At 56.1% G+C, this 12,699-nt stretch overlaps 1 protein-coding gene across 1 annotated transcript in view; it reads right to left on the reverse strand.

The window, feature by feature from the left end:
- Positions 1-5,014, reverse strand: part of RBPMS2 (RNA binding protein, mRNA processing factor 2) — a 30,153-nt gene extending 25,139 nt beyond the window's left edge. The window contains exon 1 of the mRNA XM_049812017.1: positions 4,631-5,014. Within this exon, the coding sequence (XP_049667974.1) occupies positions 4,631-4,690 (60 nt within the window). The 5' untranslated portion in view covers positions 4,691-5,014. The remainder of the gene's footprint in view (positions 1-4,630) is intronic.
- Positions 5,015-12,699: the final 7,685 nt, after the last annotated feature.

The following is a 12,699-nucleotide window of genomic DNA, read 5'->3' on the forward strand; positions in this document are numbered from 1 at the left end:
GACCTCCAGATCTGAGAAGGCTACTGGGTCCCAGCTAGTGCCTGGTACTCCTGGAGAGAAGGTGCTGAGCACTGTAGGTGAGGTGCTGACCACCTCACTTCCACACTCATGCCCTGCTGAGGCTTCAAGCTAAAGCCTTTACTTCAGGCACTGAGAGGTCCAGGACAGGCAGAAGCATTGCTCCATGATCCAAGTAGCAAAGTCTTCATGACTTGGCATGGCCAAGACCAGCAAGCCTAAAGGATCTTTTGGCCCCAGAAGCCTTCCGTACTGGTTCCAGCAAGAGTCATACTTGACTTCCCACAGTGCCAGTTCCTCTAGCAGAGGCACGAGAACACACAGCAAAGCATGAACCACTCTCAGCTACCTTCCAGATACCTCCAAGGCCATCCTTTCCACTTTGGTGAGGGGAAAGCAGAGTCCCTTGCTAGCAAGGGAGCCTTTGGGTTTGGCCCTTCATAACTTACACAGGCACCACCAGAAACCCCTTTATTTTGAGGCCAAGTAGGGAAAGCTCTGTTCAGCAACTCCTCAGATTAACCAAGGAGGAAGACTCATTTCTGAAGCTGGGTCTCATTTACTAGACCAGCTACGCAGCCAGGTAGCAGGCAGAACAGTTACCCCATCTTGGGGACTAGTTGGGATATGGAAGTTCAAAGCAGCTTGCTCATGTCTAAGAAACTTAGATTTGAAAGAGCAAGAAAGGAGAAGGAAGCTCCTTTACGGGGTATTTACAGAGGCACCAGGACATGAGGAGATAATGGGAAGATTCCCACATCCCTCCCCCAGTAAGAGCAACTCATTGATAGACCATGAGGAGGTCTGGGAAGACACCAGTTCCCAGAACCTCCGCGTGCATGGTGACTTCAGGGTATTTGCTCAGCCAACAATCTGTCACTAACAGAAAGCTGCATCTAACATTGAGGGGACTTTTATGATGCATGAAAACAGCTCTGAAGCACCATCCTGGTTCAGCCAGACCAAATACAAAAAGATTAGCAAGTGGTGACCGTAACTACTACACCCTCAAGTTCTTTGTAGCAAAGAGCAGCATCACAGAGTCATTTGACTTCAGAAATTATTTTAACCTTGTTTCAAGTCAGAGCGCTAGAATCCACACATGCAAGAGGTATCTAGGTCCACTCAAGCAGAGATTACAGAAATCAAGAGATGCCTGGCATCAGTCCATGAAGTGCTACAGACATCCAGCACATAACACAGGCTGCTCACCAGTGGCATTCCTGGCTGGTTCTGGCAGCCTCCGCATGCAACAGCTAAGAAAGGCCAGGGACGAAGTACTCGCTACCAAGGAGGCTGCGGGGCAGCTGAGAGCTTTCTGCCTCCACTAAGAGGGCATTTTCTAACACTTAACAGGTAACGTCGCAGCCTTGCCGTGGACCAACAGGGAAGATGATCCTCTCCTAGCAGAGCTTAGCCAGGTAGCTTCTCCTGGTCCTCACCTGGGCTCTGCCCACCCAGGACAACCTCATGTTTGATGCTTTCCACATTCAGCAGTCCACAGTGTCCAAGCTCTACCATGACAGCAGCAGCTACCACCCATGGGGCTGCATGCAGGCCCTTGAGACCAGCCAAGGGAAGGGAAGGGGCCAAGAGGACACATGGGATATCCATAGACTTCAGCCACCTGCTTTGGACATCTAGGCAGCCAGCTCCAGATTCCCCCAGCTCCCCATGGACCTACAACTTTCCAGTGACCGCCTGGGAGAGCAAGGATGAACTTCCAGAGTAGAAGCTACACTTCTGCATCAGACACCCAAGACAGCAGGGTAAACACATGGGGTCCTTATTGCAGTACGGCCACAGACACAACACGCAGTGTCCATGGTAAGCAAGTAAGCTCCTCCAGCTGCCAGAAGAATGTCTGCCTGCAACCAGGGCACACAGCACCTAGGCAGCTGCCTGTCTCGCACTACCCCTCCGTAGCACTGGGACATATGCTGTCACACAGATTGGCGGCTGCCTGGAAAACTAAACAGAAGATAGCAGCAAGTGGGGAGGGATCGAGTTTGGGGAGGTGTCTGGTGAGGAACAGCAGGGACTGACATTAGGCCCTGTTTGTTTAACATTCCCCGTTAACGACCTCAAGAGGAGCGAGAGAGGCATTCCTGTCCTCCGCATGTCACCAGGCAGGAAGCGGCTGCGAGATCCAGGGGCTTGCAGATAAGATAAAGGGAAAGGCTGAATTTGGGAGCTTCTCCCCATCGTATCTGGGGCACACAGCAGCCTTCTGCAAATGCTCAGGGAGACGGCAAAGGAGGCTCATGGGGGGGGGAATGGAAGACTGTCCGCAGTGCCAGGATCCGGCAACGTTATCCACACAGCGTGGGAAGATATTCCCCAGCACACCCTCCTGCGTACGTCGAGACTAAAGGATTCCACTTCACACTAAATGTATTTACTGCTCTGTACCAAGGGGAGCTCTGGGCAAGAATTTGGGTGGGATGTGGGATTAAGCCCCCCAGCCCATGCCAGGACCCTGAACACAAGGTGACTCTTTGTGCCACCATTAGCTTCTGCTGCTGTGAGGAATGGCTTCTGGTCAGCCAAGAGGACGTACAGGAAAAACAAGTGATCAGAGGGCTCCCACAGGCTAAGTGGCCATGAGAGCCCAGCCAGCAGCTCATCACCCACAGCATTATTCGTGATGGATCCTGGCAGAGAGAGAGGGCTTTCCAACAGCAACCGCACCAGGGATGGGGACACACACACACGCACGCACCCCCCAAGTCCCAGCCCACCACCTGCCAAGCATCCTCAACCACCTCCAGGGTGGTCAGTCCTCTGCTGCACCCCTGGTACAGGGTGACAAACGCACCCAGCGAGGCTGCAGACCATACAGCAGGGTGGACTGGACCACCCCCCTCCCTGCGCACACCTGGAGGCGCCACGATGTAGAGCAGGGGCCACTTCTGCTCAAACCCTGCCCTGTTCCCCAGGGATGCAATCTTTAACTTGGTTTTCCAGCCACCAAGCGTCACTCTGGGGAGGACCACCCTCTCCAAAGGGGCTAGCATTTCCAGGCTCCCGAAATGCAATAGCTTCCAGCTCCCACTTCACCAAACCACTACCTGGCAGCAGGGACCGGGCCAGCTCTGTCCCAGCACTAAAAAGCTCACCAGGCCACCACCCATGAGGCACCAGCCCAGCCGGAGCAACACCACTGGGATGCACCAAGCAGCATCAACCTCAGGGAGCTTTGCAGGCCAGTGAATAATTGGATCAAGGAGCCGCATTGAGTCTTTTGCGCACGCGTGCGCAGCCCGTGAAACCCCCTGGTACCGAGCCTCCCTGCACCGGAGAAGCAGCGCAGGGCCCCGGGTACTCTGTCTCTCTACCCACCCACACCAGTACCACCCAGTGAGGCTGGGACATGTCACCAGCAGCATCACATCTACGTCCCGTTGCATCACCTAAGCCCTGTTCCGCGCAGGGAAGAGAAACAGTATGGCCACTGCCTGCCAATCCATTCCACCCCATTACCCAGGTCCCCCCACGCCAGAGTTGAAGACCAGTGGGTGCAACAGCCCCAAGACAGCTGGTGCATGCGGACCGTCCGGCCCCGGTGGGTGGTGGAGCAAGCCAGGCGCCATGTTGCGGCGGCGCGAGCGCACGGCGCGCTGGAGGAGAGCGAGGGAGGGGGCAGAGCACCTCCCCAGTCCCGAGGGCCAGGCGCAGAGGACTGCAGCAAAATGCTACCGAGGCCAGGCGTTTTCTAGCGCCCTCTCCAAGATGGAGGACAGCTGGCGACCCACTGCACCAATGCCTGCTCGAGGGGTGCGACGAGAAAGGTGCCGTGCTAGCAGTGATGCTACCACACAGCCAGCGGCTCCAACAGCCGGAGGGCAAACGTGCAGGGCTGCGAGCTCAGCTTCGGCATGTGGCTACAGACAAGCGACCCTTGCAAGCCTTCCCAGCACAGAGTCCGGCAGCATCGAGGCTCTGGCTCGCAATGACCATCCAGGGGAAGGGGACTGCTGGCAGGGCAGCTCACAGCCTTCCAGCCCCAACCAGGCTGCTGGCACATGGGGGAGCAGGACAAGGTCTCCACCACCGTGGTCCAAACGCATTCCGAGCGGCCCACACGGGCAGAGCGGCGCCTGGATGCAGGAGCTTGACGCCCTCCAGGCGCAGGGGCTCAGGGACAGGCCACCATGCCCGTGGACACCGGCTAGGCTGGGAGGGAGCAGGGACCTACCAGTCCCCTGCCCCACAGGACTACAGGGACACTGGGCTGACGAGGGGGCTCCCAGCCCGCAGCTGGGGCTCACCCTGCCCACTCCCCCTCCCCGGGATGACCCGTGGGGCTCCAGCCCCGAGGCCCGCACCCAGCGCCCTGCCCGCGGTGCTCCAGCCCCGGCACCCCGATGCCTCCGTACTCCAACTCCCACGGCCCGGCCTCGGTTCTCCAGCCCGCCGCGGCCCCGGCATCCCGTCTCCGGTCCCCCGACGACCCGCGTCCCCGGCCCCAACCCCGCGTCCCTGGTTCCCCGACGCCCCGGTGCCGCATCCCTACCGCCCCAGCCCCGCTTCCCCGACGCCGCCGCGCTCCACGCCCCGTTCCCCGAAGCCCCGGCTACTCCAGCAGCCCCACCGTCGCCCGGTCCCCCACCTCCTCCTCGACGTTGCCGCTGCCGTTGGTGTGCTCGGTATCTTTGTTGAGGTTGCTCATGGTGGGGTGCCGGGGTAAGGGGAGGGAGGGGGGGGGAAAGGGAACGGATGGGACGGGGAGGGGGGTGGTGGCGGCTACTCCGGAGCTCCGCCGGGCCGGGAGCGAGGTGCCGGTGCGGTGCCGGTGCGCGGGGTGGGGGGTGGGGGGGCGGTGCGGGGCGGTGCTGCCCTCCCGGTTCTCACATACGGCGTCCCGGGACGGAGCCGCTATTAAAGACGGGGCCGGGTGGAGCGGAGCGGAGCCTAACGAGCCGCAGCTGCGGGGCCGACCCAGCCTCAGCCCCAGCCCCAGCCCCAGCCCCCGCCGCGGTTCCCGGTGCCGCCGCCGCCGCGCACCGAGCAGCGGGGCCGGGACCCGCCCGCCCCCGCCCCGCCCGCCCGGGGCCGCCCCCGGGCCGCCCGCCGCCAATCCCGGCCCGGCCCGCCCCCCCCCCCCCACCGCCTCAGGGGGGTGTGGGGCTTTTTTTTTTTGTTGTTGTTGTTGGGCTCGAGTTATGTTAATTTTTATTCCTGCCCCCCCCCCCCCCCCCCCCGTCCTTTCCACGAAAAAAAACTTTTCTCAACTTTGCTGAACTTTCGGGCTTCGACTTTCTTAAAGGGCCAGCCGGCCTCTCCGTCCGCAGCGGGGCCCGGCTGCTCCCTCCTGTGCATCCCCGGGGCTGGGGGGGAGACCCCGCGGGGGTCCGAGCGCCCCGGGACTGCAGCCCCACAGCCCCCCGGACGGCAACGGAACCCCCCCGATGAAAGCCCTAAGCCCCAGGAACAGCAGCCCCAGGAGCTCAGGACACGAGTCCCGTAACTCCGGGACAGTGGCCCCGCATCCCCTGGAACAGCGGCCCTACGAGCCTGGGATGGTAGCCCTGAGACCCCAGGAGAGCAGCCCCAAATCCGCCCCCGATTACAGCCCCCGGTTCCCTGGGGACAGCAGCCCAATTCTTCCTCTGCCAGAGTAGCCCCACGTCCCTGCAGGTGCCAGGGGCACAGCCCTGCTCTCAGGCCTGGCAGGAGGAGCAGAGTTGAGGCACGTCCATCTTCTTGCCCTTCTCCCTGCCCGCACCGATGCCTAACCAGCCTCATCTCGCAAAGCAGGCGAGGAGGTTGGCATGGGTTGGAGCCAGGATCTGGCAGGGTTCCTGGCTCCCTGATGCGGTGGTGTGTCAGCCGGCACAGAGATCCCCACCATGCCCAGGGAGCAGCCCAACCCGTTCCCACCTCCGCTATGGCAGTTGGAGAGGATGAAGAGGGTCCTGCCCTCTTCCAGGCCTTTGTGCATAAGAGGATGTGTAACGGGAGCAGAAAACGGGGTACGTGGCTCATTCCTGCATGCTGCATCCCACAGCTTGGTCCCTGTGCGAGGCAAATGCGTAAAACTCCAAGGGTTTGGGGTCAACCCACCAAGTGGGAGATGTTCAGGGGATCTGAGCCACATTAGCTTAACCAGCGTTTCTTGTCCCCAGTCCTCGCTGCTTCCTCAGCGCCAAGGCTGGGTGAAAGTGAGAGGAAACATCAGCCCTACCCTGCCCCCGTGGTCCCATAGGCCCCCCTGAGCTGCAAAAGCAACGTGTGCTTCCAGTCCCTGGCTCACCAGGGTTAGCCCTGGCTGGAGACACTCTAACACACCCATGGCCTGCGCTGTCCCAACTGCATTGAGTGTCACTTCAAAATCAAACTGAGTCCACGACTGGCTCTGAGCAACCATTTGTTTCCAGCAGTAGCTCAGGGATAACAATTTTGCTCATGTGCATGTTGTGAAGAGGTGTGAGCGTGGCCAGGGGCAATCACAGCTGATTTCTTCACTTACACCTGGGTTTACTGCCCTGTTCAAGCCCCAGCCTCCGACTTGCTTTGCCACCTGGTTATGGAGTGAATGAAAATTTAACCCTAAACTCAGCCATCCCCATGCACAAGCATCGTCCATCACAACCCAAGGAGCTCCAGGTCCAGCATCGGAGAGGACATGCAGGCAGCATCATGGCTGCAGTGGTTCCCAAAGCCAAGCAAGTGCCTGTGGGGCCATGTGGTTTCATCGCAGGAGGTGTGTTGGAGGGGAGGAAACATCCTCCTGGGAGCATCAGCTTTGCATTTCCTTGCTTTCTAGGTTAGGGCTTTTAGCAGCAGCAGCCGTTTGCATGCAGCACCATGGATTTGTGTATTGAGTTCTCATACAGACAGCAGCAAAGTGACTATTTCTTTTTGTGAGGCTGTGTAACAAGCCGCTAAGCCAGAGGGCCCAATCCTTGCCAGGTCCTGCTAGAGGGGAGGAAAAAAATTACTTTTTAATTAAAAAAAAACAATTCACTTATTTACAATGTTGTCCTACAGGGTGGTTTTGGGGGAGGCTTTTCACAAAACAAATACACTCAGCCTTGCCGAACCACAGTGAGAGCCCCCAGTCTACCCACAGAGCTCAGCACAGACAGATCCTCAGCAGAGCAAGGGCTTTCTCCAGTCTTTGGTGATGCTGCACTTCACCATAACTTCATCCTCAGTGTAAGGCTGCGCAGGAATAACTCCCAGGAATAGCACTGCCTGCCATGCCGAGAAGACTCGAAGCAAGCCTGCCCTGACAAAGACCAGGAATATTTGCTTCCTGGGCTAATTAAGCAAAACCCAGTGTAACCTTGTAGAGCTTTCTTGTTGTTTAGTTTTGGTTTTGTTGGTTTGGGGTGTTGTTTTTTTTTTTGTTTGGTGGGTTTTTTCTTTGTGGGTTTTTTTGTTTGTTTTTTTTTTTATTTTACTTTCTACAGATTTTGAGTCAGGACACACAGAGCCTGCAGCAAGCAGAGGAAGACACAAAAGGGTGGAAGTCAGAAGCAGCAGTGGGTTTTCATCAGACCCCCAAGGAAGCTGGGCTGCACGCACACACAGAGGAAACATGCCGCCTCTTCCACAGCAGGAAGAACACGCGCCGCAAGTGGAAGAGCTGCAGCGTCCCTCACGCTGGGGCAACAACAGCAGGTCCACCAAGTTGCTGCCAGACGTCACTGGGCTTTATTCTGTAGGCAAGTTCATCATGTTGCTATTGGGGAAGAGAGAAGCATTCTCCTTGTACAACCAACCCTCAGAGCTGTATAAGGTGGCAGCATCCCTATGTCCCAGCATCTCAGGGCTCATAACTCCCTTTGATATCCCCATAAACATCACACCCAGCAGCCTCTCCCCTCCCAAAGTGCTGCAGCAAAGCAGCATGTGCTTCAGCACACGCAGCCGTTGATGGGCCAACCAACTGCACAGGGAGATGTTTCCTTGCCCAGGAGCTTACAAGGGTGGACAAAAGGTGGGACAAATGAAGCAGTCACTGCTACCAGCTTGTGCAGGTGAGCCAGTCTACCAGAAAATTGTGATGTCTCTGCAGTGGTTTTGGCTGAAGTTTTTTTCTTTGGGTGATTCTCCACTTCCATGTGGAGATGCTCAGCTTTAACTGTGTTATCGGAGCCCACATCAGCTGAACCAGTGCAGGACCAGGGTAACACTCTGCTTTGGACCATGCTTACCCAAGTTTTACAGCAATGTATTTTTACACCAACACTTTTCACCCTGAGGCATCCACCACCCAACAGCATGTACCCCTGCAGCCTAGCCAAGGTCTGTATTAGAGACCCTGCCCTTGCCATGCCATGTCCACCGAGATGCACTGGTTAGAAGAGCAGAGACAACGCTGTGACTATCCAGCCTGCACTCACCCAGCTCTCCCACATCGGCTCACAGTCAGGGTGGACAAGCTGGCAGCAAAGCCACATCCACACTGATGAAAAGCGCCTAAGCGAGACCAAAAAGTTACTCTTATGCCCAAGACCTCAAGGTCTCCTGCAGTCACTTGCGTATGCACTTCACTTGCAATGTTGTAACCTTCTTTGCTTGCATGCAGCAAGCCTGGGCTAACTGAGCAGTGATGCCCACCTAAAACCAACTGTGCTGCCACAAGCACATAACAGGGCTCAGAAAGCAGCTTCCTGGGGATGCCTCCAAGCCACAAGCCCCAGCCAGGTCACAACCAGCTGGAAAACAGCATCTTCACCTCCAGAGCAACTTCCAGGTCTCCTCCATGCTCCTTCACATGCAGGGATGGGCAACACACACAAGGCTATCCCTGGCCCCAGCTGCCCTGCCACAATGCCCCATGCAAGCAGCTCCAACCCTACCGTTCTGCCTGTAAATGATGGGAACTGAACTACCTCACCAAAAAAAAAAAAAAAACCAACAAAAGAGTAAAAGCTATGAAGCACTCACAACCATCAAGCAGCTCCTAGCAAGGGGATAACTTAAGTACTTGAGATAGAAAGAGGTTGTAATCAGCTGAGAAATCAAGGTGCGCCTTGAAACAACAACCACCTGTAAACAATCTCGTGTTTTCACACAGTTTCTCAGCTTAACATTTTCCGAGGGCTCTTTCTCACTCTTGAACAAGCAGGTCACCAGCTCAGGAGATAGGATAGCCAGGAGCGGGGTCCAGCCGCTTGGACACTGGTTATAGGTGATAACAGAGGGATGTCACTCTCCAGCTGGGCTCCTGCATCCTCTATCTGCTGCCCACTCATTTTGCGATCCCAGGAGTTACTCACCCATCTGTAGTGAGGCAATCAATTTCATTTTGTGGATCACGGTGGTTGTCATAGGGGATACCTTGGGTCCCTGCTGCTCCCAAGCCCATTGCAGGCTGTGCCACGCTTTGGATGAAGTGCTGGGTTGTTTTGCTGTTTCTCACTGCTTATCTGGGACAACAGTTGAGTCTTGGTGCTTGTCCCAGGGCAGAGAGGACACTCCCATGCCAATTCCAACATGTTTGAGGTATAGTGAAGGGAGGATTTCCTCTGCTTACCATTGGCACCAACTTCTCCTCCTGTCCTTGCCTGGGAGGCCCCACATCTCCCTTGCCTACACCAGCTGGCACTGCTCTGCTGCTCTCCTCCATCCTGCCCTGGAGATGCCCCTGTACACCCCTCCATCCATCCATCCCAGCTGCTCTTGCCTCATGCCCTTAGTCTTTCTGGTTAATTATTCTGGAGCAGGATTTGCAATGCCAGCTGGAAAGAGGCTACTAACCATAAGACATGGAGAAATCCTGATTTCCAAGTGAGCAGTGCAGAGAAGCCGACCCCGCTGTGCCACAGGGCTGGCTGACACTGCTGCGATGAGCGATGGGCACCTGAAAGCTGGGTGCTGGTGTCACCAAAGACTCTTTACAGGACCTCAAATGAGTTCTCAGAGACCATTCTGGCCACAGGCAAGAGAAGGCTTTAGGGCTGAGATTCTGCTTTTGGTATGGATCAGCATCCAAACATCTGGAGACTTGTTATAGCATCACACAGTGATGGTGGGAAAGAACCTCTGGAGTCTCCCATCCAACAGCCTGTAGGACTGTCACCAGCACTGGATCAGGTTGGTCCTGCCTTGAAAAACCCCAAGGATGGAGCAACCCCACCTCTCCAGGTGTCTACCCTAAGGCTGCACCATCCTGCAGGGAAGAAGTCTTCCCTAACACCCAACCCAACCCTGCCAAGCCACCATCTGTGGCTGTTGTCCCACATTATTTCATGTGTCACTATCAAGGAAAGTGTAGCTCCACCACCTTTGTAACTACCCCTCTAGCAGTTGTAAGCTGCTAGTAGACCCCCTTTCGATCTCCTTTTGGCCAGAATAACCTAGCCCAGCTCTTTGCTGACCCCTCACTGGCCCCTTCTGTGGTTGCCCCACCTCCCAGTCCCCATCTCTGCCCAACACAGAGCCTACCCAGCCATTCCTCCTGGCCTCACAACCTCCTTTGGCCCATCTGTCCCCAAACAGCAGGGATGGCACTTGGGCAAGGCTGAAGAGCAGCTCCCAACCCTTTCCATGCATTGGACCAAATGTCATGTGGCTACACTGGTCCTAAGCACCACAAAGGTTCAGGTAGTGGAGGGCTGCTCCTGCCCAGTCAAACCATTCAGATTCTTGCTAGTCCCGGTTCTTCTGCTGTATTTAACCATGATAGCTGCCCGACACATCAGTCCTCCTGGGAGAAGGGGATGGGCAGCCCTGGAGCATGTGCACACCAAGTGCAGTTAGAGGCATGAGGACTCCAGAGCAACAGGAGGATGCTCGAAGGCAGGAGAGCAGCAGGTCACCCCATGTAGTGGCGAGAGCAACCTCTCAGGGCATCCACTCTGTACCCCAAATCGATTAGCGAGGTACTGCCAGCCCCTTCTCTGAAACCCGTGACATCCCCAGGATTGATTTAGTGGTACCACTAAAGGGCAGAGGATGAAAGTTGTGGCAGGAAAATTGGCACTGGGGACCGCTGATATTTGGGTACCGAATGACGGGATGCCAATAGCCCCACCCCAGAGGCTGTGCAGGTTTTTGGTAGCCTGGTGGGTGCTGGGCAGAGATGAGGAGCGGGGAACAGCAGGGCTTATCCAAGATCACGTGCCTGGAGTAGCTGCTTTGAGGACAGTGGTGAGCGCTTTCAAACTTTAATTCCTTTCTGTACGTCACCACTCGTCTTCTCCAGCTCTGCCTTCCCCCAGGAGGATGAGCTGAAGCTAACCAAGAAAGACAAGGGCTCAGAGGTGTGCGCAAATGTTTGCTCAGATGCATTGAATTGCTGCAAAGCTGCTTTTATGGGCATTTCAGAGCGGCTCCTGGCAGCGCCGCTGGAGCTGAGCTCTGAGGACGCTCACCGTGCCCTGTGACGTGAACCCACCAAGTGGGCTTCAGACCAAAAAGGGGCGAGGAGAGCTCGTGTTTACAAAATTTAAATAAAAAAATGCCGCCAAACAGAAAAGCCTGTTTGGAGCCAGGAGCGGGAACAATAAACCCAAACGCTTTCCTCTGATGGGTTGCAGATGCAGCATGCCGGCAATGTCCTCGTGGGAAAAGCACTGCTGCATGGAGGGCTTTTGCCATTCATTCACCTAGGAAATAAAGACAGTACTTTAGTCTGCCCCAAAACTCTTTGTTTTTCTGCCTTGAAGATGAAATACGGAGAAAAAAAGGGCAGTGCTCCTCCTTGCTTGTGTACTGCTTAAACAATGTACTGTTTTCTCTTTACTTTCATAATTAATGTGTCATTTGCACTGTCTGGGCGTATTAATTATGGGGGAACAAACCAGTGGGAATCTTTCATACAGGTGTTCATTAAAGGCCCCAGAGCCAGCCAAACACCATGCACAGGGTGGTTGCAAGCCTGGCTCCAGCACTCTTCCTGCACTGAACCACTGCCCAAGGGGAATCGATAGCTGGCCTTTAATGGAGGCAGAAACCCACTTTGCTGAGTGTGGGGTGAGGGCTGTCTCAGCACAGGGTCCATGCGATGTGCCCAGACCTTGCAGACATGTTTGAGCATCAGGGCTCTCTCTCTGTGTCCATTCCCTGTAGCTCCTTCCACCCCCATTCAGCCAGGAGAGCAGCTGAAGCCACCATGGTGCTCTCAGGGGCCAAAATTCTCCCCATATTGCAGCTGGAATTCACCTATGATAGGATCACTATGATGCATCGTCCACAGAGGAGCTGGGAGCTGCCCACGTTTGCTGTGGTCCCATGCAGGCCATATCGGAGGGATTTCTGCAGTTGGATCTGTCCCTAGTCATTTGAGCCATCGTGGAAGCTGCCCCACTGCTGGAGGGACAGGCTCTCAACTCTGCAGGAGGAAAGGCTCCCCCCAGCCCCACTATCACTGCCTCCCTCAGCAAATGCAGCTCTGCTTCGGCGCATAGCACTCAGCACCGACAAAGTGGCACCAAAGGTCTCCAGATCTGTCCCAGCAGCAGGGAAAAGGCACGGCACACTGTGGCAAGCCTTTGCTGGGCCAGATACTGCCCCTTCCCACCCTCTATGGTTGTTTGATGTTTTGACAGGGTGCTTAGTGAGAACACCAGCTTCAGTGCCCACGTGGGTGGCTGGAGCAGCAGGGACGGGACGTGGCTTGACCCAGGGCATTGAGAAAGGATCAGTGTTATCGGTGTCCTGAGCGCTCGTGTGTTGTCCTACCCCCAGGACCTGGCCCAGGCACCTCTGGGTGTCAGCAAACCC

This window comes from Accipiter gentilis, chromosome 10 (assembly GCF_929443795.1).
Source record: "Accipiter gentilis chromosome 10, bAccGen1.1, whole genome shotgun sequence".
In the NCBI taxonomy this organism is placed as follows: Eukaryota; Metazoa; Chordata; class Aves; order Accipitriformes; family Accipitridae; genus Astur; species Astur gentilis.